Source organism: Budorcas taxicolor, chromosome 10 (genome assembly GCF_023091745.1).
Source record: "Budorcas taxicolor isolate Tak-1 chromosome 10, Takin1.1, whole genome shotgun sequence".
In the NCBI taxonomy this organism is placed as follows: Eukaryota; Metazoa; Chordata; class Mammalia; order Artiodactyla; family Bovidae; genus Budorcas; species Budorcas taxicolor.
Genome location: NC_068919.1, coordinates 65,851,815 through 65,879,249, shown reverse-complemented (window position 1 = coordinate 65,879,249; position 27,435 = coordinate 65,851,815). Strand labels below are relative to the sequence as shown.

The 27,435-nt window shown below is 41.6% G+C and overlaps 2 protein-coding genes across 2 annotated transcripts in view; one reads left to right on the top strand and one right to left on the bottom strand.

Annotated features, from left to right (window-relative positions):
* The window catches only part of DLGAP5 (DLG associated protein 5), a 39,540-nt gene extending 34,111 nt beyond the window's left edge, over positions 1–5,429 (top strand). The window contains exons 15-18 of the mRNA XM_052647121.1: positions 775–832; positions 1,841–2,084; positions 2,929–2,978; positions 5,289–5,429. Coding sequence (XP_052503081.1) covers positions 775–832; positions 1,841–2,084; positions 2,929–2,978; positions 5,289–5,429 — 493 coding nt within the window. The remainder of the gene's footprint in view (positions 1–774; positions 833–1,840; positions 2,085–2,928; positions 2,979–5,288) is intronic.
* Positions 5,430–7,747: 2,318 nt separating this feature from the next.
* LGALS3 (galectin 3) lies at positions 7,748–26,703 on the bottom strand. The gene is made up of 6 exons (XM_052646894.1): positions 26,602–26,703; positions 19,074–19,095; positions 17,264–17,611; positions 13,239–13,327; positions 9,744–9,909; positions 7,748–8,296 (listed from the first exon to the last, which is right to left on the bottom strand). Exons 2-6 carry the CDS (start codon positions 19,089–19,091, stop codon positions 8,141–8,143), a joined length of 777 nt encoding a protein of 258 aa, XP_052502854.1. The 5' UTR covers positions 19,092–19,095; positions 26,602–26,703; the 3' UTR covers positions 7,748–8,140.
* Positions 26,704–27,435: the final 732 nt, after the last annotated feature.

Here is a 27,435-nt window from a genome sequence, read left to right as displayed (position 1 = left end):
AGTTTTTCTTCGTAAGTATTTCATGGAACAAGTTGTAAAATTTCTAGTTTTTAATGTAAGCCACAGTGTATTTAGCATTTGTGGCAGTTAAAATACTTTAGATGCTTTAAAACTCTGTGGATTATAAGATACCAATTTATTGTCATTTCTTATCCTGCAGTTCATTTTCTTGTACTAAGAAGATCCAAAATTGTATTTAAGTGATATTACAAGTGCTATTTAGGATTTCTCTTTACTGTTTAATTTCTAAAAATAGTCTCAAAAGAGCCTTTTTACAAACAACTTTGTACAATGAAGGCAAAGTGAAGCTGAAAACCAGAAAAATAGAGTATACTTTAAAAAAAAACTCCAAGAGATTGAGACAGATGTTTCTAATAAAACGTGAGTTAAGAACTTCAGGATTTGAATGTATTGTGCTGTAGCTAACAAGGAAATGTAGCCAACTCCAGCTATACAATACTTGCATGTTGCTTCCATCCCCTAGAAGTAAGCTTTAGCTTACCGTTCCCTAGTATGTGGCTCTGGATTTGGCTGAGGTTCAAAAGATTTCCAATAGACTGACCAGCATGGTCAAAGGCTTGCAAGCATTCTGGGGAAAATGCATTTGGTTTCTAAGGCCATCCTGTAGTAGCTATCATCAAAAACTAATCTATTTGGATCAGGCCTGATCTTAGATGAGGGCCCATCTCTGACCGATAAAGGATAGTCTCAAAACAAGTCAAGACAGCAATATGTTTAATTTTCTGAGTACAGTGCTTCTTTTTTCTTTTTCAGGAACAGCATAGAAGATGCTAAGTGTCTTGGATTACAAGATTTAATTGAAATAAACCATGTAAGTCCTGTTCCGATGCATTAGGTAGCCCAGGATGTTATCTATTTGTATCAATATATATAGTAACTCCATAAACAACCCCCAGAATTTCCACTGGAAATCTTAATCAGTCATATGAAATGATAGTTCTTATTCCTTTGGCTTGTTTGAGACCATAGTGCCAATTTGTATTTCAGCTTACATCAAGGTTATTTTTGTAAATAAAGTTTTATTGTACTACAGCCACTGTCATTCATTTATATATTTGGCTGCTTTAAAAAGACAATGATAGATTGATCAGTGTTTGTGTCAGAGACTGGCTTACAAAGCCTAAAATATTTATAGTTGACTCTTGAACAACAGAGGGCTTCCCAGGTGGTGTAATGGTAAAGAATCTGGAAACTTCAGTTCTAGCCCTGGATCAAGAAGATTCTTTGGAGTAGGAAATGGCAACCCAACTCCAGTATTCTTGCCTAGAGAATTCTATGGACAGAGGAGCCTGGCAGGCTGCAGTCCTTCGGGTCACAAAGAGTTGGACACAGCTGAGCACACACACACTTGAACGACAGCAAGAGGGGTGTGCCATCCCTCTGCACAGTTGAAAATCCACATAAAACTTACGTTGGCCCACTCCTTATACTTGGTTCTTCCATGTTAGTAGTTTTGCATCTGTGGATTCAACAACTGCAGATCCTATAGTATTTACCACTGAAAAGATTCTAAGTGGACCCTTGCAGTTCAAACATGTATTGTTCAAGAGTCCATCATACACCTGGCCCTTCACATAGAATGTTTGTCAATCTCTGAACCGGGATATTGGTACTTGCTGAGAAACTTTCCTTCAGTTATGCTATTGCTGTAATATTATCTGATATCATTGTTCAAGAAGCAAGATAGTAGGATGGGATTTATAGTGTTCTTTAGCTTGTGCTCAGAATGTCATCCCTCTATTATTATTTTAAATAGTGACAAGACTTATGTTTATTTAACTTTTGGGTAATTAAATATAAAAACCATTTTTACTTCCAGGGTATAAATAAGATAAACTTTGAGATAGATTGTTTATCTAGTAAAAGAATGAATTTGGCTCTCCATGCTGGCAAAGTAGCAGATGATATTAATACTAACAAAAAGGAAGAAGTTTCAGATGTTGTGGAAGGAATGGAACTAAATTCAGTTACAACACAAGATGTTTTGATGATTAGCCCTGAAAAAAATATACAATCACAAAATAACATCTCATGGGAAGAAGAAACAAAAACTTCTCAGCCAGGTAAGGTCTTTTTAATGTATTTAAATAAGGTTTCATTAAAAAATGATCTTGTCCTAAAGTATAGATTATTGTAGACACTTCTGGATATAGTTTCCAAGAATAAAGGTTGAGAAACTGGACACTTGCTGTAAATATCTAATGAGAATTAGTTCTTGTTGTGGTACCCCACTCTCTACCCCAAACCTTTTGAGACAGACTTGTTAAAAATCAGCAGCAGATACTAATCCACGTTGAATAACAGGAGCACTTTTGATTAGACCTAACTATCTGGGGTCCTTTGTTGTTTGTGAAGGCTCAGAATTAGAAAGATTCCCTTAAACTTTTTTTAGTTCTCTTCTTTTCCATCAAAGAACCGCAATCCTTTCTTTAAAAATGTCCTTTTTTTCTGCCCTAATACCTTTTCTTACCTGTTTTGTTGTGATTGTTCTTCAATAGGAAATGGCTCTTGTGTTTATGTTATAATGTAATGTGTGATGGTTTCACCTCCTGTTTTTACCTGTTACCCTATGGTGCTGTTCTGGTTGGGGCCTAAGGTAAAATAAACATTATAACATTGGGCAGACACTTAATGCACTTCTGCTATGTTCTTATAGCTTCTTTTGGGTACCTTTAAATTACAAGCATGAGATTTATTTAGAGAAGACTTGGTATACTGAAATTAAGGATGAGAATTTTACGAAGAAATTTAACTACATTTAAAAAGATATAGCATAAGATGGCCCACATTTTTCTTCGCCTTTGAAATTTGGAAGTTTTCATATCTTTTAAGTCTGTCCTTTTCTAACAACCTTTAACTGCGAGAATATTCTTTAAAAAGTTAAAAATTATTCTTTTTTTTTTTCAGTATTATGTGATAATAAAAGTCTCAGTACTGGATGCCATCTTCTTGATTCAGTAAGTTTTCAATTTATTTGAAAAGTTCTTTGTATTTTAGATTTGTTTTATAAAATGAGTGTTATTTTTCAGTTTATATGCACAGTTTAAAATGTACATCTTATCACTGTTTACTCTGAAGTCCTTTTTTGTTCATTTTTTTTCTCAAAATGGGGAAAAAATTTTCATATACTTTATAGTATGCTTTAGTATTAAACTGAAGATTTAATTCTTTATATGGTTTATGTATCAAATTTGTTGTGACAGATTGGTTGAATACTTAGTATGCTTAGTATTTCTCAGTGATGCAAGAAAAGGATAACACAAGATTTATACCCTTTTGAAGTAAACAGTTGAGAAGAAAATGTCTATCCTATCTTCAGTCATCAATGCTTATTTTCATTGTAATTCTTTTAGATTGCTGTTTTTATGTCCTGTTATTTTATTTGGAAGCCCCCCGACCTTTACTCATTAGTGACCTCTTGCCTCTAAGTCTAGTCCAGACATTTGCCTGTCTGTGAAGCCTTCTTGTAAAAGCTCTCATCTCTCACCTGTTCCTCTGTAGACAAAGGCGTACAGTACATGCAGTACACACATTTAATCTCTTTTTGAGAGTATAATATGAATAAACTATTGCATTCGTAAAACATACGATGCTTTCAGGAATCTATTTCCCTTATTAACTGTAAGTTCCTCTTTGGGCAGAGCTGTCTGATTCATATTCATGGATGCTGGCACTTAACAGTAGGACATAAATGGAAGCGTGCTCTCTTGCCTACTGAGTGTCTGCAGCATTGGTTTTCAGCCCCACTCCCAGATATTTTTATTTCAGTGATCTGGTTTTGGACGTTCACCAGGCAATTTATGTAGCCAGGGTCAGCAACTCTGGTTTACAGCCTTACCTGGAAATTTTCCAGGGACAATTGTTAAAATGAGTCAGGGAATGGGCTTTTTTGCTAATCTTCAATCTCAGAATATAAAAAAATCATTAAGGCAAATGTAGGATAAAATAGCAACAATTTTTGTTAATCTCATGAAGCCTGACGAATGCTTGGCTTTCTTACACCACTAATTCCTTAAGGACCTCTGACTATGTTGACTTTTTATTATCTTTCAAAGCTGCCTTCTCCATATTCAGCCTTCAGGGCTCACTGCATCTCAGGAGCAGAATGGTTACTGTGACGTGCACTGTTCATTCTTGGTTTCAGTCTTCTTTACTCAGAGGCTGACACCTAGACGGACAGGGATTTCAGCATGAGGCCAGTTTATAGAAACCTGATTTAATCTCATTCCCAGTTCTCAACTCTACATGATTGGTTCTGATAATATATGATATTATAAATAAGTCTAGAAGTTAATCATAACATTCTGTTTTTTGATATATTATTAGTAATATAATTAAAATTGCTTCACAGTTATACATTTTCTTGTTGATAAATCTTAGTATCTTATAACTTAGTCTCCCTGTGAGTTATTTTCCATTCCCATAAATAATAGGATTTATATTCTAGGATCTTTTTAATAGGTATACCTTTAGACCCACACGATTACCAGCATAATTTAAACCTGAAGTAGGGCTTGAGGGAGAACAAAGAGAAGGATCCTGGCAGGATCACACCAGTAAAAGTTCTGCTAATTACAGTGATGTGGACTAGGGTGTGTGGAATCTGCCTAAGTGGCTTCAGTTTTAGTCACCCTGCATATGTTACTGAAGTCTGTCACCTTTTAAGGCATGTATTCCTTTTTAGAAATATTTACTTTTTAAAAATTTATTTTTAACTGGAGGATAATTGCTTTCCAATGTTCTGTTGGTTTCTGCCACACAAAAGCATGAATCAGCCATGAGTATACATATGTCCTTTCCCTCTTGAATCTCCCCCTCACCTCCCATCCCATCCCACCCCTCTAGGTGGAGCTTCCTGTGTTATGCAGCAACTTCCCACTAGCTAGCTGTTTTATATATGATAATCTATATGTTTCAGTACTTCTCAATTTGTCCCACCCTCTCCTTCCTCCACTGTATCCAGAAGTTTGTTCTCTATGTCTGCATCTCTGTTCCTGCCTTGCAAATAGGTTCATCAGTACCATTTTTCTAGGTTCCATATATAAGGTATATACTCCTAATATACTTTTCAATTTTAAAAAATCTCTATTTTGAAATTAGATCCATGGAGGGTAGCATAACATTATGTTACTAAGAATTTTATCATTGTGTACAAAAAATGTTGTTTATATTATTAATTAATCCACTACTAATTTGAAAGATTGAACACTCACTTGGTAAAACTCTTGATAATTACTTCAGTGGCTTCTCTTAAATTTCTTCTCTAGCCAGGCCTGAACTGCAGTAATACATTCATTCAGGTGGAGAGAAGACATCAAGAACAGACCAGACACATTTCCTTTGGTGGTAACCTGATTTCCTTTTCACCTCTGAGGCCTCTCAGTGGAGAACAACCAGAAAAATTTTAAATTTAAAAATAAATCCAGACATCTTTCTTCATGTCATCAGTGCTGTGTTCTTAGAATATTGAAAAGTTGAAGAGTGTTTGTGTTCACTGCTGTTCAAGCCACTTGTAGACTGTTGACCCTCCTTAGGTGGATGCAGAACCTGTGGATACTGAGAGCCTGCTGTTAAGAGATTTAAGCATCCTTGAATTTTGGTATCTGTGTGTGTGTGAGGGGACGGGGGTGATCATGGGACCAACCCAACCACCCCCCTCAGGATTCTGAGGAATGATTGTGTAATATTTTAATATTCAGTGTTCATCAAAGTGTATTTTAGCTATGATACTATTTCTCAAGGGAAGTGGGGATATGTTGTATATTAACCAATGCAGAATAAAAATGTACTGTGCCTTGCCTCTCTTGTTTAAAATGTATAAGCTTAAGTATACCTGCTCAGAGCTTACTAACATTCTTCAGTTTAATTGAAATATAATGTTAAACTTTGACAAATATTTGCATTCTTTTATACTTTATTCTTAGTTTGAACTCTTAAATTTGTTGATATTGAATAGCTTACATATTGCATTTTCAGGGTATGTGGAGTTTCTTTAGCTATCAATCAGTATATTTGGAATACTTTCTCCTTTATAAAACTCTTGACTGTAGGATTGTAGAAGACAGGGGCATCAGTACAACAGAGCACTAAGCTGACTCATAAGTAGCGGAAGCTTCCCATCAGACCTGGGGCCAGTTATTTCTGTTTGCAAATGAGGTGAGTGTTGGGGGTATTCACTGAAGAAGCAGCACCTTTATGGATAATTCTTTAAGATGAGGGCCTTCCAAACAAGAAAGGAAAAGCACATCCACTTTTGTTAGAGGAAGTTGTGTTGGGCTTGTAGAAAAGACAGTATTATCAAAGTTGGGAGTTTTCTAAGGGTCCAGGGCCATGAACATGTAAAAGAGATGAGTACAGAGCAACCCAAGACTTAGAACATACATAAAGCGATATGTGATATAACAATAAGATAACATTTGCCCTCAAGGATGAAGTCAGTGTGTGCATGCTCGGTTGTGTCTAACTCTTTGCGACCCCGTGGACTGTAGCTTGCCAGGCTCCTCTGTCCATGAGATTTTCCAGGCAAGAATACTGGAGTGGGTTGCCACTGATAAAGTAGATGAGACTAAAACAATGTCAGTCAGTAAACATGATTTTTTTTAGGTTTAATAAGATGTACTGTTGAATCACTTAGAAAACTTTTGGCTGTTCAAGTAACAATGCAGTGAACTCCAACTGGCTTAACAATAGGAAGTTCATTATTATAATGTTGTCATGGTGATTTCAGGCACTTCACAGTCAACAGCTCAATGATGCATCAAGGTCCAATATCTGTTCACAGTTCATTCTGGCATCCTTGGTGTCAGCATCTCTAACGCTGGGTGCTTGGGGGTGATAAGATGGCTGCTAGTGGTAATCAGAGCTGTGTCCTTCCCTTTAGTTTGGTTAGGCCAATTAATGCCACATCTCCATCTGCATCTCATTTGGGATTTACTTAATCAGGATTCCCTGTTTTACCTGGGATTATACCTGGGTAAAACCAGGACTGTTAGGTAGCAGGGAATGAGTCAGGTAGGCAGCCGTCATTATGCCCTACAACTAGATGGAGTGTCCTTGGGCTACTGGATTCTAGAATTATGAGGTATTAAGAAAACCTTTAAAGACAAAATGAAAGAAAACTGGGTAGAACCAGAGCTTTTCCAAAAATGAAAAAAGAAATGAGATGAAGTAAAAATATGAAGGCCTGTCCCCCTCTTGACAGCTCTAAAGGATCATCCCCGCTCAGAATCCCTGTAGGGTAGACTGAGGCGTGGATGCTCCCCTTCTCTCTCTGCCCAGTCATGTACTTTCTTGCCTTCACAGCTGCTGAGAGGAAGGGCATATACTCCCTCATAAACCTCCTGCATGCTGACCTCCGCAGGAGATCATGGTTGAGAAGTGGTACTGTAGAAACAGTAACAGATCAAATAATATTTTGGTTTTCTATAAAATGAAGTGGTCTGAGCATATCCTGGTTTTGAAATTATATTAATCTTTGACCTTCCTGGTAATGAAGAAAGGCATGGTTGATAGAGTATTGACAATGGGATTTTCAAATAAAAACCTACTTTTTTCCTTCTACAAATCTGGAGATTTCATAAAACCAAAAGAACCCAGAGGAAGATTGATGTTGGTATAAATTAATGATTTGAAACCGTGAAGTATAGTTTAGAGAGATAAAATAGTTAAAAGAAGTCCAAAAGGTTATATGTATGTAAACTTAGCTTTTATTTCTTGAATATGTTTCCTTAAGTAAGACAACAGAAGAATGATTTTTTTGTAGTATCCATTGGTTTTTACCAAACTCTAGAAGAGAGAGGTTAATTTTGTGGTAGTATTTACTCCTGATTTCTTTTTAAAAATATAGTTTCAAATATTGAAAACTGGGAGACTCTAATGCAGTATTAACATTGCCACATATTTCTTTTTCCTTTAAGTCCATTGTGTATTATCAACAATAAGTTGCCCCAATTAAATTACATATAAAGACAAGTAACTCTTAGAATATTTATTAAATCAGTGATTTACAAGAAGGACATTGATGAATAAAGGTAAAATTTTTCACTCAACATGAAACCTTTAAATGTGTAAGGTTTACGTTCAAATTCATTTCTTTACAAATGTATCTGCCCATTTAAGATTACAGCATAGTGTGTGAAGCACTGGTGAGAGTTATGTCACCAGAAATTGCCAGCGTGCTGATTTCCCCCAAATTTTTCACCCGATGATTGTACTGCAACAAGTGAGCATCATTGACTGCAACCTTGAAAAGGTCAGGTTCAACCAGCACTTGTATCTGAAATGGCACATACACAAAACTGTTAGAAATGCCCATTCCTTTTAAAACCAGTCTGGCCTAACCTCAGGGTGTCTAAAATTTCATTTTTCTGATCCCTTGTAGAACTAATTAAAGTCAGAAAAGGTAACTTTCCAGAAAAAAAAAAATTCCAAATTATTCAAAGATTTAAATGGAACAAAATGATAAATTGTTAAAAGGATATATAATTGAAGCCACAGAGGAAAAGATTAATCATTCCTCTACATAAAAACTTAAAGCTTTTGTATGGTCTCAAACACTGAAAGTAAAAATAAAAATAAATGCTAAAGTAGGAATTCTCTGTTTAGAGAAGTGAATGTTATGAAGATGGATAATAACCAGTTTTGGCAAGAGTAAGAGAAACAAATCTCACAGTAGTTAGAGGATGTGTTAATTCTAACATCATTTTGGAAGCAGCACTTTGGCATTATCTTCATCTAAATTTTAAACATATATATTTTTTGAGTAAAATTACTCTTCTAGGAAGCAAAGATGTATTAGGATAGTTATCACAATATTTTTGTAAAATAAATAAAGCTTTCCAGGTTTTATCCAGGTTTGTAATATTTCCATACTCCAATTTTTCATCAGTAGGGTACTGGTTGAATTACTGCATATCTAAACAATGAAGTATTAGGTGACAATGTTCTGAGAAGGAAAGATGTCCACCAAATGTAGAATATAGACCCTGTTAGTCCCTGCCCCTGAGGAGCTGATGGTCTAGCTGTTTTATTGCCCACTGTATAGTCAACCCTAACCCAACATTGTGGACCTAATATTTGTTGAAGCCATGCTTAAAAATAAAAAATGTGTTGCTTGTCATAAGAAAACACTAGAAAGAGAACTCAAGTTGCAACCTTTGTGAGGATGGGGGAGGGGTAAAGGATGGAGGACTTTTTAGTAAAAAAAAAAAATTTGTAAATTTTTCTTTTCATAAACAAGCATGAATTAATTTTAGAGTTTAAAAAATTTAGTTTTGATTGCCATGCTAACCATGCTGTTTTAAGGAATTAAATCTCAGCCCAACCATATCATAAAGACTTTCTAGGAGACTTCCCTGGCAAGTAGTTAAGACTCCTTGCTTCCACTGCAGGGGAAGCAGATTTGCCCCACAGGCCTCATATTACAGCCAAAAAAAGAGAGATTTTCTGCCTTTTAAATTAAAGATGCTATGTTTCTCATTTCCAGAAAATCAGTTTAGGGTTGACTAAACTCAGAGGGCTGGTAACAGGGACAATGGTGAGGTAGCTAAATGCAGTTGAGGAATGTGCCACTATGTCTGAGACCATTCCCCTGGGATGGGGAGCAGGTGTACTGGTTAGGTGTCCCAGGACAACTGATGAAAATTAATTTCCAGTGTGTTGTGGTTTAAGGTTGATTCCCCGTGAGAAATATACATTATCAATAGATAATAGCAGTAACTTACTTTGAAAGGTTTACCACTTTCAAATGGGAAAAACATTTGTCTTTCTTCCTTTCCCCAGTTATTATTCAGCTTTGAATTACAAACAATGACTCTCGTGTTGTTCTCATTGAAGCGTGGGTTAAAGTGGAAGGCGACATCATTCCCTCTCTTGAAATCTAAAGCAAGTCTGTTTTAAGTCAAAAGTCAGAGTTAGTAAAATGATTCGAGTTGTACATTTGTATCAAGTGAAGAACATACACTTTTCTAAAGAGCAAATCATTTATAAAGTACAGGACAATTTTCTAAACAGAAAGCAAATAAACCATAGAATGGGTTCAAACTGGAAAGTATACTGGGCCAAGTACAGTATTTCTGCCTCGTGCATGGGATGTGTGTTCCAAGACCCCCAGTGGATAGCTGAAACCATGAATAGTATTGAACCAAATTATCTGTCCAACTATACACATAAACTTTTTCCTATACGTACATATAATAAAGTTTAATTTATAAATTAGGTACAGTAAGATTAACAACTAATAAAATAGAAAAACTATAGCAATATATTGTAAAAGTCATGGTCTCTCTCTCAAAATATTGTATATATTTAATACCTTTCCCATCTGAACTAAACATTTATGCACTGGGGCCATAACTTCTACAGTTTGAGGTATGACCAAAAAAAAAAAAAATGAGTTTCTTTTTCCTTTCTCACAATTTCATGGACAAAAGATTTGTACTTAATGTAGATCTTAGCAACCTCAGTGTATAATTGTTTTCTTTCCTTATTAAATTGAGTACTGTCCCCTTTTCACTTCGAGAGACCCCTTTACAGCTTCTCTTTGGCATATGTGAATTGCCAGCATCACTACTCTTGCTTTTGGGCCATTCTTAGGTAAAATAGGGTTCTGTGGACACAAGCACCAGGGTACCATGGCAGTGGATCTGATACCTGATAGACCAGACATGCAGCAGAAAGGGGTGGTTTCACAGCCTGGGCAGGATGGGGCTGGACAGCATGAGATTTCACCATGCTGTGTACAGTGTTGGCAACTTAAAACTTATGAATTGTTTACTTCTGGAATTTTCCACTTAATATTTTCAGACTGTGATTGACCTTGGGTAACTGAAACTGTGGAAAGCAAAACCTCCGATAAGGAGCACTACTATATCCGACATACTACCACAGTGTCCCACAGTAAACGACAATATGTGTTGAGTTTTTAGCCTTGTTGTCTGGTTATATCCTATTTACCTGTATTTCCCTTTTTACTATCTCTGCATATAAACATGGTCAAGGTTTCTTTGCAGAGGTTTGGGGCCACCTTGAGGGCACTTTATACCTGACATTATGGGAATATGCCTACCTCTTTCCTGCCCTGACAGGTTAGTTTCAATCCCTATTAAAAGTAAACCAGTCACATAAAGTGCTATCAAATCCCTAGCTTCCTCATAGTTAACTGGAAAACCTAGTCCTAAAACAGCAAGAATGATATAACATAGTTAATGTTCAATATCCTGTTGCTGAGTTGTAAAGTCATAATAATAAATGTGTTAAAACATTCTGTGATGTGAAGTGGAATTAATGGAAGTGCTGGATAAACTTTCTACCCTGATCTCTCTCCTTGGATGTTAATACAAACACAAGTTCTCTGGCTGTTAAAGCATTACCCTCTCCACACGGTTTCTCAAAAGTGTGCTCCCCAGAGCACTAATATCAGAAGCAGCTGGTTCTGTTAAAACAGCTCTTGTTTTAAAGCAAGGTCTGCATTCTAGACCTATTAACAATGATCCTTTGGGTTTTTTCATTCACCCAGTAACATACATACAACCATCAATGATTAAATTCACAGGAAAAGAACCAATATAGTCAAATGGCAATAGAACTTATATTTGATGGGCAACGCTTGTATTTTCTCAGCAGTGAAAAGGTAATTGTCATCTCTACCACTTCAAGGATTTTTCTTCTTTCATGTGATTCCTCACATAGATTTTGCAGCTCAAAGCAACACATTTCTCAGTTTACTACCACTTTAATCATTTCAACCAAAATTGGTTGTAACCTGCCACAGTCTCTAACCTTCCTAGTGGTGATGGTGGTGGTGGTTTAGTTCCTAAGTCGTGTTAGACTCTTTGTGACCCCATGCACTGTAGCCTGCCAGGCTCCTCTGTCCATGGGATTTCCCAGGCAAGAATACTGAAGTAGATAGCCATTTCCTCCTCCAGGGGATCTTCCTGACTCAGGATTAGAACCCGTGTCTCCTGCTTGGCAGGGAGATTCTTTACCACTGAGCCACCTGGGAAGCCCAACCTTTCTAGTGTGATGGTCCTAAGTAAAGCAAAGATGCCATTGTGGTTCTGCTTAACAGCAGCTGCCTCAGGAGAGCAGATATTACCTAATCATGAGTGCTGCCTGCACAGGATCAGGGCTCTGGGTCCTGGGTTATTTTGGGAGGCAAGGTGGATGAGGATATAGGCAGAAGATATATTGAGTATATGTTTTATAACTTGCTGTGAGACCAGTTTTTACTGTGTAGGGAAGTACTGTGCTGAGAGAAGCTGTCTAGGCTGTGTGGAAGGAAGAGCTAGCTTAAGATAGTGACTACCACGTAGAACCAGAGGAGGCTGGCTGAAGGTGGAGTGAACTGGTTGGCTGAATGTAAAATGATCTGATCAGAACCTGTCCACCTCCTGGTAACAGGAGGTTGCTCCCGCTGATTCACCAGGATCAAAGTGACAGGTACTCACAGAGGCTGTTTACAGAATTAAATAAACCTGTGTACACAGCTTGAATTTGTACCTTTTGTGTATTGTCTATAGACAAGACCCAGAAACAGATTAATTAATGGCTATAGGAGCTTTAATGGTACCACCAACCTCAAGGACAGACATACTGAACAGTTTCAGGATATATGTAAATATAACCAGTGGTGATAACCAGAGTCTGGTGTTCCAAGGTAGCTGTAAATCAGCACGGATTTTCCGAAGTGAACTCAAAATCTTAGCCCCTTCTAGTTCACCTCAACCAAAGCAGTACCAATGGTGAAGACTGATTTATTTTGACAAATTACTTTGTCAAGTTAAAACTTTAACTTGTAAAGTTTTTTCAAACCTTTTAAGTAAATAGTGTCTACTCAGATCACTGGGGTTCCCCGTCTTGTCACTTGTCATCTGTAGACCAGGCCAACAGTATGAACATGGAAAAGGCAACCAAGCTCACAAATCTGAGAGTGTATCATGACCTTCACAGCTCCAGGGAGATTGTACCAATATGAGGACAGGAGATACAATATTTAAGCTCTCAGATCAACTAGGCATCTTTTTCTTTTTGACCCAAGACTTAGCAAGGGATTTGTCCTCTTGCTGAGACTGTGTATTGATTTATGGGAAAATCACAAACTATGGTATAGCCAAGATTCTAAATGTAATTTTTAAAATTCCATTAAAATTTAAAACAGATCACCCTTTATTCCAAAATCAATCAATCAATATGTTAGACTTGCTAATTTTGCTCTTTACCTGTTCGCATTGGGCTTTACTGTACCCAGGATTGTTATCAGCATGCGAGGCATGATTCCTCCAGGAAAAGGCAGGTCATAAGGCACATTCTGGGAATAAAAAAATGCGTATATATCAAGAAAGAGTAATGTTCTGGGGGAGTTTCCTGGCAGCCCAGTGGTTAAGATGCTGTGCTTTTGCTGCAGGGGGTGTGAGTTCACCCTAGTTCACCCGTCGGTGAACTAAGATCCCACATGCCATGCAGCTACCCAACCCCCCCCCCCCCAAAAAAAAGAGTCATGTTTTCTTGAGGGAAGAAAGAAAAAGACATTGCTAGAGTTCATCCACTATTAATATATGTGAATAACATGTAACCCTACTTTAAACCATCTTTTCAGACTCTCAGGCCACCTTGTCCAGGGTCTGAAGAGAGATGGCTCCCTACACAACTACAACAATCAAGAGAAAGGCCATCAGTTAATTAGTGCCAAAGACAATATGTTCCCTTCTGGAGACTGTATCTCTCATGATAAGGGCCATCCTAATCCATAATTCATCCATGGAGCCTGTTTTTTGGAAAGGCTTAAGCTAGACCTTGCAATCAACATTAACATTTCTGTGCCACTCTTAAGATCCTTGTCATATGACATGTTCGTCCTGGTGGTTCTGCTCCCTGCAGGCAAACACTGGCACCTTCTAGGCCTCTGAGGTGTTCTTCTGTTTAATTCACACAGGCCCTGTGTGGTGCTTTAAAGGTGGCAGGTACTCAATGTTTGTCGAATGGGAACTTTCCAGTTAATACCTTCCCCAGTTCATTCAACAAATATTTACTGACCGTCTGTGTTCAAGGTGTTATAAATATTTCCACTGCTCTATCTTGGCTTCTTCTCTTTTTCCTTTAAGATTGTTTCCCCCTGGGTTCAACCATTGCCTAAGTCTTTTTCTCTCTAGCTCTGATCTGATCTGTATTAGTCCTGTGCTTCTTCCCATCTGGCTTTGCTACTGGTGCCACAAATCCAACCAGTGTGAACTGCAACGGTCTCCCCTGCCTCTCCCCGATCTGATCCCCTTCCTGAGTTCCTGGTTTGGGCTGACCCTTGGCTGACATTCTCCCTGTCCAGCCTTGAAAAGCCAGTCGTTTCTTGAGTCTTTATTGTTGGTGTTTAGTCACGAAGTCATGTCTGACTCTTTGACGACCCCAAGGACTTTAACCTGCCATGCTCCTCTCTCCATGGGATTTCCTAGGCAAGAATACTGGAGTAGATTACCATTTCCTTCTCCAGGGGACCTTCCCTACCCAGGGATCAAACCTGTCTCCTGAATTGGCAGGCGGATTCTTTGCCACTGTTAAAGTGCTATACTCAACATGTCAGAAAATTTGGAAAAGTAAGCAATGACCACAGGACTGGAAAAGGAAAGTTTTGATCCCAATTCCAAAGAAAGGTAATGTCAAAGAATGTTCAAACTACCATACAGTTGTACTCTTTTCAAATGCTAGCAAGGAAATGCTCAAAATCCTTCAAGCTGGACTTCAACAGTATGTGAACTAAGAACTTCCAGATGTATAAGCTGAATTTAGAAAAGAGGAACAAGAAATCAAATTGCCAACATCCGTGAATCACAGAAAATGCAAGAGAATTCCAGAAAAATGTTCACTTCTGCTTCATTTGACTACGTGAAAGCTTTTGACTAGATCACAACAAACTGTGGAAAATTCTTAAAGAGATGGGAATACCAGGCCACCTTACCTGCCTTCTGAGCAATCTGCATTTAGGTCAAGAAGTAACAGTTAGAACTGGACATGGAACAATGAACTGGTTCAAAATTGCAAAAGAACTGGTTCAAAATTGCAAGAGGAGTATGTCAACGCTGCATATTGTGACCCTGCTTATTTAACTTCTGTGCAGAGCACATCATGTGACACGCTGGACTGAATGAAGATTGTTAGGAGAAATATCAACAACCTCAGGGGCTTACCTGGTGGTGCAGAGGTTAAAGCGTATGCCTGCAATATGAGAGAACTGGGTTCGATCCCTGGGTCGGGAAGATCCCCTGGAGAAGGAAATGGCAACCCACTCCAGTATTCTTGCCTGGAGAATCCCATGGACGGAGGAGCTTGGTGGGCTACAGTCCATGGGTCGCAAAGAGTTGGACACGACTGAGCAACTTCACTTTCACTTCACTTCACTCAGATACACAGATGATACCACTCTAATGGCGGAGAGTGAAGAGGAACTAAAGAGCCTCTTGATAAGGATGAGAGAGGAGAGTGAAAAAGCTGGCTAAAACTCAACAATCAAAAAAACTAAATCATGGCATCTGGTCCCATCACTTTATGGCAAATAGATGAGGAAAAAGTGGGAAACTGGCAGATTTTATTATCTTGGACTGCAAAATCACTGCAGATAGTGACTGCAGTCACAAAATCAGAAGATTCTTGCTCTTTGGAAGAAAAGCTATTAAAGAGTAGAGGCATCACTTTGATTCCAAAGGTCTGTATAGTCAAAGCTGTGGTTTTTGCAGCAGTCATATACGAATGTGAGAGTTGGACCATAAAGAAAGCTGAGCACCAAAGAATTGCTGCTTTTGAATTTTTGGTGCTGGAGAAGACTCTTGAGAGTCTCTTGGACAGCAAGGAGACCAAACCAGTCAATCCTAAAGGAAATCAACCCTGAATATTCATTGGAAGGACTGATGCTGAAGCTGACATTCCAATATTTTGGCCACCTGATGTGAAGAGCCTACCCATTGGAAAAGACCCCGATGCTGGGAAAGATTGAGGGCAGGCGGAGAGATGGGATGAGATGGTTGGATGGCATCAACAACTCGATGAACATGAGTTTGAGAAAACCCCAAGGGGTAGGGAAGGACAGGGAAGCCTGGTGTGGTGCAGTCCATGGGGTCACAAAGAGTCAGACTCGACTTAGTGACTGAACAAAAACAAGACTTAACCACTAGATTCTGGGGTTCCTCCTCTTCAATCTCTTTCCCACTGCCTCTTCCTTCCAGAATTCCCATTTTCCTGTCTAAACTGACTACCTGTGTGTGGTCCAGGTCCTGCACATCGCCTCTCATGCGCCTAATGCTGTCTCTCTGCTCTCCTCTAAGCCGACCAATAAGCAGAGCAAATACTCCCTGTGCCATCACACTCCTGAAAGGGGCTGATCTCACACTGCTATTGAACTCTTTTCTCATATATGTATCTTTTCTCACAGCTAGACTGTTTGGAGATGTGTCTGGAGCCCCCAGAGTTGGGTTTTATGGTTAGAATTCATTTATTAAAATGAGTTTTAATATAAATGAAAATTCACCCCTTAGATCACAAAATTATCTTTAGAAGGTTTTTAAAAACCAGATTACTGTGGTTGCCCCAAATTTCCCCTCTATGACCATGGGAAGGTTGTATAACCCTTTATTACCCTATTTCCTTATTTGTAAAGTGGCGATAATAATAGTATCTTACAGGGTGCTTATGGAGTTGAATGAGAGCATCCATGTATAAGCACACAGCTGGTACATGTTATATATTCAGTGTTTATCAGTAATAATAACAACCATTACTATGATCTTGATTTATATTAAAGCTGCTTTACAGATGCCTTCAAAACATATATTGGCTTCTCTTTAAACTAACAGTACATATACTAAACACCGGAAACTAATTTTTCTATTGAACCAACATACACTGTGCCTGGTCCTTGCAAAATGGCTCCAAGCAGTGAGTTTCAAGCTTCAGGTCTCCCGAAGCCCTCTGCAGGTCACCAGTGCCCAGCGCCAGCTTCCAGTCAGAGCACTACAAAGTGATGACACTACCGCTCCAGAAAATTACCATTTTCTTTCTTTTTTAAATATGTATTTATTTGGTTGTGCTGGGTCTTAGTTGTGGCATGTGGGATCTAGTTCCCTGATCAGGGGTCAAACTCAGGCCCCCTGCACTGGGAGCATGGAGTCTTAGCCACTGGACTGCTAGGGAAGTCCCAGCCGTGTTCTTTATTAACTTGGTCCCAAGCACATTGAAGTTTACTAAATGATTCACTCCATCTTACCAGGGGTCCAGAAGGGATGCCATAGGGGCTGGCAGCAGGGTAGGCAGGAGGTGGGTAGGCCCCAGGTCCGGGGTAGGCACTTGGTGCAGTTGGTCCAGGATAAGCAGGTGCTGTTGGGCCAGGGTAGGCCCCAGGAGGTCCCTGTCCAGGGTAGGGGCCAGGAGGTCCTTGTCCAGGGTAGGCCCCAGGAGGTCCTTGTCCAGGGTAGGGGCCAGGAGGTCCTTGTCCAGGATAGGCCCCAGGATAGGCTGCTCCTGGGTAGCCTCCTGCCCCAGCAGGCTGGTTTCCCCATGAACCAGGCCAACCTTGGGGGTTTGGTTTTCCAGACCCAGCTAAGGCATCATTAAGCTGGAAAAAAAGACATTTAAAAAATTATAGGATGAAGAACAATCACAACAGAATTTTCAGGAATATGTGATCTAAGAATTAGAGGGATGTGGTGAAGATACGAAATTCACATCAATAAAGTTTTTCCAACCTTTTAGTTTTGAGTTCCTAAGACTAAAATTTGACTATGGTATTATACATGCTTTATCACTTTACTCTTGCCTCCCATCATCTCAGATCACTGAGGGTTGCCTTTTTGTAATCTGCATTCTCTATGTAAAAGCACATACTTTCTAACTGACATGGAAAAAAAAAAGTCACCAAACTCAGTATACTCTTGGGCTGCAAAACCTGCCACCAAGCTGGCCCTGGTTGTGTTGGCCTTCCCTTTGCGGGATGTCTACTGCACTTTGGGTACGCCAGGTAAGTTACCACTTAGTGGCATCCAGGCTAGTACCAGAGAGGCTGCCTTGTACACAGGGAGAAGGCTGCGATGTGGAGTCAGAAGACTTGGTTTAAAATTCAGTGCCATCCATCAAGAAATCCAGTGTTATCGATCAAAAGCTCCAGAGTTTCAGAGCTATCGTGTCGCCTGTATAGGACTTAGTGTCTTTGCTTGTAAAATGGGGATAATGACCTATTTCACATGATCGTTGTGACAAGCAAGTGAGGCCACATTTGGGATGGCTCTCTACAGACTGCGAGACTCTGTGCCGGTGTTGCATTGTGTCCTTCCTCTCCAGGACGAGACTGCTTTCTCCCTGCCTGTTTTCTACAGTGTTTAGCACGCTGCCAGGTGGTACGTGGAAGATGCCCAGTAAAGGCTTCTCCATTGACTGAATATGATCTGCCAGGATTGTCTTTGATGCATCGGGAACACAACCCTAGACCTGGTGTTGGGGCAACACAGTGAGGCTGTGAAGGGAGCCCATGTGGCCTGGGGGAGGGGGAGAGAGAAACAGAGGGCTCCGTGATGATGGAAAGCAAACTGGACTTAGAAAACAAACCTGAGCAGAGCTTGTGGCTCTAGGTGATGTGTCATTCCATTAGGGAATTGGGGAATACATAAGCATACTAATAGGAATTCGTTTTGGCTGCTTCTTACTCCAGCATTTGGGAAGGGAGAAGGAGTTGAGGGCACTTTAGGGTTAAAAAAAATCAGGTTGCTCAGAATGAACCACACTGCCCTTTGCTCAGTTGGCTTCTCAGCTCCTGCCAGCAGAATCCACCAGCTTCTGTCCTAGGCCTTTGGTAAAGGGGTTACTGTTAGTGAGGCCTCTCTCTGCCTGGCTTTCTTCCCAAACCTGTTGCTGCAAAAACAAGACTCCACCTAACAAGCCCTCATTGGACAGATGAGGCCAGAGGAAGCCACGTGGTGGGAGAGTTAAACAGGAAATTTGAGCAGTTAAAAAACAAACAAAAAACCCTCATCAGGCATGAATGTATATATATTAAGGTAGGAAAACAGACATAAAACACTTACCGAAAAACCGTCTGCCATTTTCCTGAAAGGAGGAAAAAAAACAGGGGTTATCATTTGATCCTAAAAGATTTCACTGGTTTCTGTGTGAACATCACAAACAGCTCACTGTGCAGGTCAAGTCAATGTACGAGGCATTCTCTTAACACAAACAAGTCTGTTCTCCAAATATGCCAAAATCAATGGTGGGGAACCACAAAAAATGTCTCAAAGGGTGAGGATGCTCTCCACCTGAATCGCCAGGCCCTATTTAACTCATAGCTGAACTCTAATCACACTCTCTTGTGGCTGAATCCTGGAAGTAACAGGCTATACAATACAAGTGGGAGAGCAGGAAGTGCAATACTCTGCCGTTTCCTAGGTAACGAATGTAAACGGTCCTGGTTTGTCTTTGGTTCTCCTTCACCTTCCTGTGCTCTTTTTTCCCACCACCTCATAAAAAGTGTTCATCAGATGAATCTTGCCCACCTCTCCTCCGGTTCTCAGTGATAGCCCCACACCCTCTTCTGGGTTTTAGGAGGCCGTTGGTTCTTCCTGCTAGTGTTTGAAAGATAGTCTCTGCCTTGCCCGCCCCACTGCCCAAGCCATAGCTGCTGCTGCTGACTTATTTCTTCATTTGCACAAATGTGTGCCTGTTCTGTGCCAGGCACTGGGCAGGCTCAGGTCTGGGTTTGCAGACGGAATTGGCTAAGACACATCATCAAAGGGTCCAGAGGCCAGAAAGGGTCACAAGTAATGGGTGCTGTGAGCCAGACTATGTGCTACGAGAAGTCACAACTGGAAAGATGACTTCCAACAGGGACAGTGTTGAGCCAAACCTTGAAAGGAAGGTGAGACGGGATATGAAGCAGTAGCAAAGACAGGCGAGCACAAGATGTACTTTTTTTAAAAAAAGGTGTTTGTTATTCCAAATGAAAATATCTGGCAGTATAACAAACCAAGGTTTTTTAAAAAAAAGACAATTTGGAGGAAAATATTTTGGGGTAGGATGCTACCAAAGAGGGTTGGCCTTGCCCAAAGCTGCCTCAGTGGGTGGCCATGAGACCATCACTCCTGCTTCTCTGGCTCCTCCCTCAGTGCCAGTTCCCAACAAACAAGATGTTCTACACTTGCTCCCGGAGCTGGTGCTCTGGCGGTAAGGAGAGGAGGGCAGCTTGGGACTCCTCAGGCCTGGGTTATTTTCTCCGCCCAGAATCAGCTGTGCTATGGTCAAAGTTACCTGAATCTTCAGTCATCAGCATCTTTTTCCTTAAGCTGTCTACATGTGTGTGCTGAGTCACTTCAGTCGTGTCGGACTCTTTGCTACCCTATGGACCCATAGCCCACCAGGCTCCTCTGTCCATAGGATTCTCTAGGCAAGAAAACAAGTGGGTTGCCAAGCCCTCCTCCAGGGGACCTTCCTGAGCCAGGGATCAAACCCACATCTCTTACATCTCCTGCACTGGCTGGTGTGTTCTTTACCACCAGCACCACCTGGGAAGCCGTAAGTTGCCTACTTGTTAAAGTTATTCAGTTATTCTAAGAAATGATCCATTAAGTGGTGGCTACTTGATAGGTCCTAAAAATACAAAATACTAGACTTTTTGGTAAGACAAAAGCAGACAAAACGTCCTCCTAGAACTTACTGTATGCTTCATTTATATACCAGATATTTTATCTTACTCTGCTGTTACTTATAATACAGTTCAATATGACCTTCTGTTAATTTTTTATTTTTGCACACCTCTTTTCAAATCTGGACATTCTCAAACATATTTGGATACACTCAGGTTATCACTGTGCCCATCTTCCAATTTGGAAACTGCAGGTGATCTAATTGGGAAGTCACAGTGACTCTCCCAGGGCTTGTTTCACTGCTTTTAGTATATAATATTTGATTCTTTAACACAAAAGTCGGTGCTCCTCTGTACTTCCTTCCCCAAAAGACTGCCACTGCCTAGAGAAGTGTGCTGCTACCACAGGAGGAACTTAAAGAGTTGTTACAGGGACTTCCCTGGCCATCCAGTGGTAAGACTTCCCCTTCCAATGCAGGGGGAGCAGGTCCGATCCCTGGTTGGGGAACTAAGATCCCACATGCCTGGTGGCCAAAAAACCAAAACATAAAATAATATTGTAACAAATTCAATAAAGATTTTAAAAACAGCTTAAAGAGTTCTTACAGAAAAGGGAAAGAAAGGACATTTCTTTCTTTTTTTTTTTGGCTATACCATGAGGCATGTGGGATCTTAGTTCCCCGACCAGGGATGGAACTCGTACCCCCTGCAGTGGAAGCATGGAGTCTTAACCACTGGACTGCCCGTGAAGTCCTTTGAAAGGATATTTCTTAAGTCAAGAAATAAAGCTTCTCACTTTGGATGCCAGAAACAAACAATTTTGGACTTCACAGTAGGCAGAAAGTTTAGTTCCTTTGATTACACAAATTCTTCCATTCCTGAGCAACATAGCAATGACTTAGCAATAACTTTGCAAGTGTTTTGACTTCTTTTATCCCCATTGTGCTGGGGCTTATTGCTGACCTCAGCACCACTGACATTTCAGGTGGGATTCTTCGTAGGGAGGGGCCCTTCTGTGCGTCCCTGTCCCTGGCTTCAACACACAAGCTGACAGCAGCCCCCCCGCCCCCCGGCCCCTGCACTGTGATAACCTAGAATGTCTTAAGATGTTTCAAAATAACCCTGGGGAAGCAAGAGGAGGGCAAAACTGTGCCTGGTTTGAGAACCACTGGCCTGAGGTAATGAGGATATGTATCCTCACATAAAAGTACCCATTCAGGTCAATAAAAAACAGAAAGGTAGTTTCAGTTGTTACAACTAGCTAAAGCTGTACCACTGGCCTCATGAAGGGTCATGAATATGTGTGCTTAGTCCCTCAGTCATGTCCAACTCTTTGTGACCCCATGGACTGTAGCCCACCAGGCTCTTCTGTCCATGGGGATTCTCCAGGCAAGAATACTGGAGTGGGCTGCCACTCGCGCTCCTCCAGGGGACCTTCCCAACCCAGGGATCAAACCCAGGTCTCCCACGTTACAGGCTGAGCCACCAGGGAAGCCCATCTATGAATATAAACCCAATTAAACTTAGATATGTTTAAAGGCTGATCACAACCAGAAACTCAGGCCAAGACAGCTAGCCCCAAATGTAACATTTATTCTTTTCCAAGTCTCTGTTCAAACATACTCAGTTTATTTTGGATTGGAGTGGAGTGGGTTGCATTCTCCCTCTCCAGTGGGTCTTTTGACCCAGGGATCAAACGTGGGTCTCCTGTATTGCAGGCAGATCCTTTACCATCTGAGCCACCTGGGAAGCCCCCTTTGCCAACTAGACCAAAACAACTGGAGAAACAACGCAGATTCCACTGTTTCTGCTGTGTTTCATGTAACAGCAAGGATGACAGTTTGGATTGTGCTCTGACACATTAGAAGCCCATTAGAATAATGACACCCTGTATTTGTGTGATGTTTTCAGTTTATAAAGCACTTTCACATACCTTTCTTATTTTGATTCTGATAATAATCTTATGAGATTGACAGGGAAAAGTTAATATCCTTACTTCAAAGGTGAGGAAACTGAGTCTCAGAGAGTTAACATGGTGGCCCATTCTGTCATTGGCAGGCAGGGACCTGAGTCCAAACATCCTGACTCCTAATTCTGACTGATTTTATACTAGTAGCAAACCTCACACTGACATTTTAAAGTATAGTCCTTCGAAAGTATTAGTTACTTCATTTAGAAATTAATTCTCTGGCTTACTCATTTGGAACTGCATAAACATGCTGAAATTGCAAACAAAAAAGTGATCATGCTTTTGTCAGAAACTAGCTGGGTGACTCATGCAGTGTGCAGTGATACTGAATACAAGGATGCCATTTTGCACAGTCACTTTGCTAATTATAACCACATTTAAACTGATAAAGCTTACTTTCCTAAAAGTTGGGTATTCATTGTTTTGATTATATCAGCTCCCAACCATCAGCTCTCTGATGGAAAGGTTTCTAACCAATGTTCTTTTTAAATCAAGGTCAGCAACCTTAGAACTTAAAAGGAGAACCAAGAAACAATTTTTAAAAATCTGTTTGGATAAACATCTTCCTACTTGCCTGGAAAATTTCTTTAGATGAGTAGCTTATATAAAGAGACAATCAAATGTGAAAAAAAAAACTTCCCACTGTACAAATACTATAGGTATGTGAACTCTGGCATTCCCAGAATCAGAGAATTTTGAAGTCAGATAAGAAACACTACATCAAAGGCAAAAACATTTAAAAAATACGATCTGAATCCTCACATTTGGAAAAACCTACAAGAATTAGTTCAGTGTCACTTTGGAACAAGGAATTTAAACATGAGTCAGAATGCAGACCACTTTTAATCTGCTGTTAATTGCAGCTTTTGCCCTTTAATAAAGAGTTGCTATCCACAGTACTGTGTTATTCTAGACCCATGTAGCAATTAATTCAGTTGCCTGGATTCCCAGGAGGACTTATGAAATTTCTGCCCACAAAGGGCCCCAACTTTTATAAAAGCTGTAAGGGAAGTCGATCATAAACTATTTCCTCAGAACCCCAAGCACGGCCCACACTTCTCTCCAAAGAACACAGAAGAGGCGGGCTACTTCCTGGTCTTACTGAAACATGGAACAAGGCTTGAGAAATGCTTATTTGCAAAGCCAAATTCAGAGATGCTAGTTAGGATAAAGGAAACTGGTCCTTTCCCAGGATTTCTTTTTCATCACAGTTCCTCAGCCATAAGGAAGTTAAAGTTACTTTGTACCTCTCAGTTACTGATTTTTTTTCCCCCATATGGAAAAGCTGAGCATCAGTTAAGAGAGAACACATGATACTTAGTCAGCAGCAAACTAGAATTACTGCCCTGGCAGGTTTACCACTCAGAATTTAATGAGAAGAATTCATTCAGGCACCAGATACAAAATGTTAACGAGCTGTCCTCAGCAGAAGCCTCTGTCCCAAACTAAAAGGAAACAGAGGCTAAGTTTTTATCAGTTACCATGAGTCTCAGGTACAAGAAATTTACAAGCCAACTGGTATTTTAGGTAATATAAGCACCTCAAATTTTACTATATGAATATAGATCTCTATTAGGGATAAGATGTAGCGACTGACTGAAGAGAGTTCTAGGTAAACAGTATCTAAATCATAGCTGAGACCAATAACAGCCTTTTGACCTCACTAGAAGGCAATGGCAACCCACTCCAGTACTCTTGCCTGGAAAATCCCATGGGTGGAGGAGCCTGATAGGCTGCAGTCCACGGGATCGCTAAGAGTCGGACACGACTGAAGAGACTTAGCAGCAACAGCAGCAATAAGTAACGGAGAAGGCAATGGCAACCCACTCCAGTACTCTTGCCTAGAAAATCCCATGGGTGGAGGAGTCCGGTAGGCTGCAGTCCATAGGGTCAAGAAGAGTCTGACATGACTGAGCGACTTCACTTTCACTTTTCAATTTCATGCATTGGAGAAGGAAATGGCAACCCACTCCAGTGTTCTTGCCTGCAGAATCCCAGGGACGGGGGAGCCTGGTGGGCTCTCGTTTATGGGGTCGCACAGAGTCAGACATGACTGAAGCGACTTAGCAGCAGCAGCAATACATAAAGTCTTTTTATAAAGCTCCGCTGCGTATTTGTAGCATAACAAAATATCATTGACTGAACTGAAATGAGCTGAAAGACCTTTCAACAGAGCGAGACTAGCCTCAGTTCAGTTGCTCAGTCGTGTCCAACTCTTTGCGACCCCATGAATCACAGCATGCCAGGCCTCCCTGTCCATCACCAACTCCCAGAGTTCACCCAAACTCATGTCCATCGAGTCGGTGATGCCATCCAGCCATCTCATCTTCTGTCGTCCCCTTCTCCTGCCCCCAATCCCTCCCAGCATCAGAGTCTTTTCCAATGAGTCAACTCTTCGCATGAGATGGCCAAAGTATTGGAGTTTCAGCTTTAGCATCAGTCCTTCCAAAGAACACCCAGGACTGGTCTCCTTTAGAATGGACTGGTTGGATCTCCTTGCAGTCCAAGGGACTCTCAAGAGTCTTCTCCAACACCACAGTTTATTTAAAAAAATGAGCTTTCGGGGTCAATCTATCAAACAGTGCTCCTCCTCTTCTGCTTCTTATGTAACTTGGTGAGGCATCCGCCTAATATTTCTAAGCTCAAAACATTCAAGACCCATCATCAAACTTCTCCCCGGAATATGGAGAGAATGCTGATTTTAAGCAAAAGCCCCCCACATGATTAATTTAGGCAGCTCCAATTTCCCATAGATTAAGAGTGAGGCACAGTCATCAAAGGGATGGATGACATGACTCTAGGGATTCAAAGACAATGTCTGAAAAGGACATTCTTGTGGGACAATGAATTTTATTATTGAACTTTTATGGAAACACAGTTTCCTAGCATGAAAGATCAACTGTGTTAACTTGGGGCAAGTGAGTCAGAATTTTGGAAGTTGGTGAAAATTTTTTCTCATGCTCTGTGCCAAGTGGTCAATTCTTACTGCCACCATTTTCTGCAGAACAAAATGAGCCTCTCTTCCATTCCTTTTCCAGAATCCTAGAAACAGACTGGGTCACTGAAGTCAAACCGTCCTCATTGTGCAGCAACCCAATTCCCAGGAGTCATTTTACAAATATTCCAGGTATCTGAAATCAGAATCGCTAAGGGCAGGGCATGAAGCCTAAGACACAACCTCAACCCCAGTGTCCCGGAGCTCCTACTCGTAGAAGCGCAGGCACATTAGTGCTTTGATTTGAGCAACTCACTATTTAGAATATGTCCTCAAACATGTTTTAAAAGCAACCCCTCCCCACCTCAACTAGGGCTCTGCACCCTCGGACGAACATTCAATTCTGCCACACCCCACACGTCCGCAGCACAGGTCTGAGATCGTTAATGCTCAAAACTGGACTGGGATATGCAAAAACTGAGGGTGTGCGGTCTTTGCCAAGCCGGGCACATGCCCACTCAGCCTTGGGGCAGCACCATTTTCTGCGGGATCAGCATCCAGAGAGCGGCTGCAGCCTCGGACTCTGTTGGCCTGTAGCAGAACACATCCCCATCCCACAGCCAAGCTGAGTCGAGGAACCGCCCACAGAGTGCCGGGGCAGTCTCCACCGCCGACGGAGGCAGGGGCACCTGGTTCCTCCCGCCCAGCTGGAGCAGGCAGCTGGGAGGATGCGCGCGCGCCCACCACACACCACGGGCCAGCCGGGGCGCGGGGCGCGAAGCCGGGGCTGAGCCTCCCAGTCGCCGCACAAGGTGACCCTCCCGTCCGCCGCGAGGAAATGCAGGTGAGTCTTTGTAAGTCGTTGCTAACTTTCCTCGAGTCTCAGACTCCTCTCTTGAGGGCTCGAAGCCAAGGAACCTGGGCCCAGAACGCGCGGTTCCCCGGGGAAGCCAAGCCCTGGTCTCCGGCTCCCGCCCAGCCCGGCAAAGGGGGCCGCGCACCGAGCTGCGCCCGGGCGCCCTGGCCTTGCAGCAGGCGCGTCTGCACCCCCGTCCCGGCGCCCCCGCCACTTACCCGACGCCTCTGCACTGGCTCGCGCGCCGCGGGGGAGGCTCGGGCAGGGGTGGTGTGGTCCTGCCGGGGCGGTGGCCGGCTCTGCGCCTCAAATACGCCCGGCCCGGCACGCCTCTCCCGGGGCGGGGCCGCCCGCCCGGCCGCCCCCGGCCTCTCTGTGCGAACTAGGCTGGGCGAGTCCTGGCCCCGCTGGATACCCGGGCGCCCAGGCGCCGCGGATCCAGGACGCAGAGGAGACGCCCGACTCAGGACAGCGGGGTGGGACCCGCGGCCTCCATCCCCTCAACGTCCAATCGGTCCCCTCCGCAGCCGCCAGAGGTTGGGTTCACCGCCCTCTCAATAGATTCGCCTGCCAAGTCCTCAGGCCGAGATAGGGAGAGTCTGCGAAGCTTTTAGTGACAGGGAGGGTCCTGTCACGTTTTTTGAGATGCTGGGTGAGAAGCTCCAAGTCTTGTTTTTATTCCCCTTCTGAACTGTGATGTGGGTACATCCTCTCAGACCAGGAGCCCTAGACTGTTTTGCTGTTTGCTTCCCACTGCCTCCTCAACATCTGCCTTGTGTTTGGTAGGTCCTCAGTAAACTGGTTAAATTTGTTTAGTAAATGAATGATTAAAATAGTGAATCACTTTCTAGGAAGTCTGTTTTCTCAAAGATTGGAAAGAGTCCTGATGGAGGGGAGGGTTAAATACAAATGTACCTTTGAGAAAAGTAGGAAAAAAATAAAGCTATGGCTCTCAGAAGGGCTTCGCTGGTAGCTCAGCTGGGAAAGAATCCACCTGCAATGCAGGAGGCCCCGGTTTGATTCCTGGCTGGGGAAGACTCGTGAAGAAGGGA

What these genes read in the sequence shown, in the direction of transcription:
- LGALS3 (XM_052646894.1), bottom strand. An exon ending in GTAAAGCCCAATGCGAACAG is followed by an intron (nt 9,910 to 13,238) that starts GTAAAGAGCAAA and finishes GACTTAAAACAG; the next exon opens with ACTTGCTTTAGATTTCAAGA. An exon ending in AAAGTGGTAAACCTTTCAAA is followed by an intron (nt 8,297 to 9,743) that starts GTAAGTTACTGC and finishes GTGCCATTTCAG; the next exon opens with ATACAAGTGCTGGTTGAACC.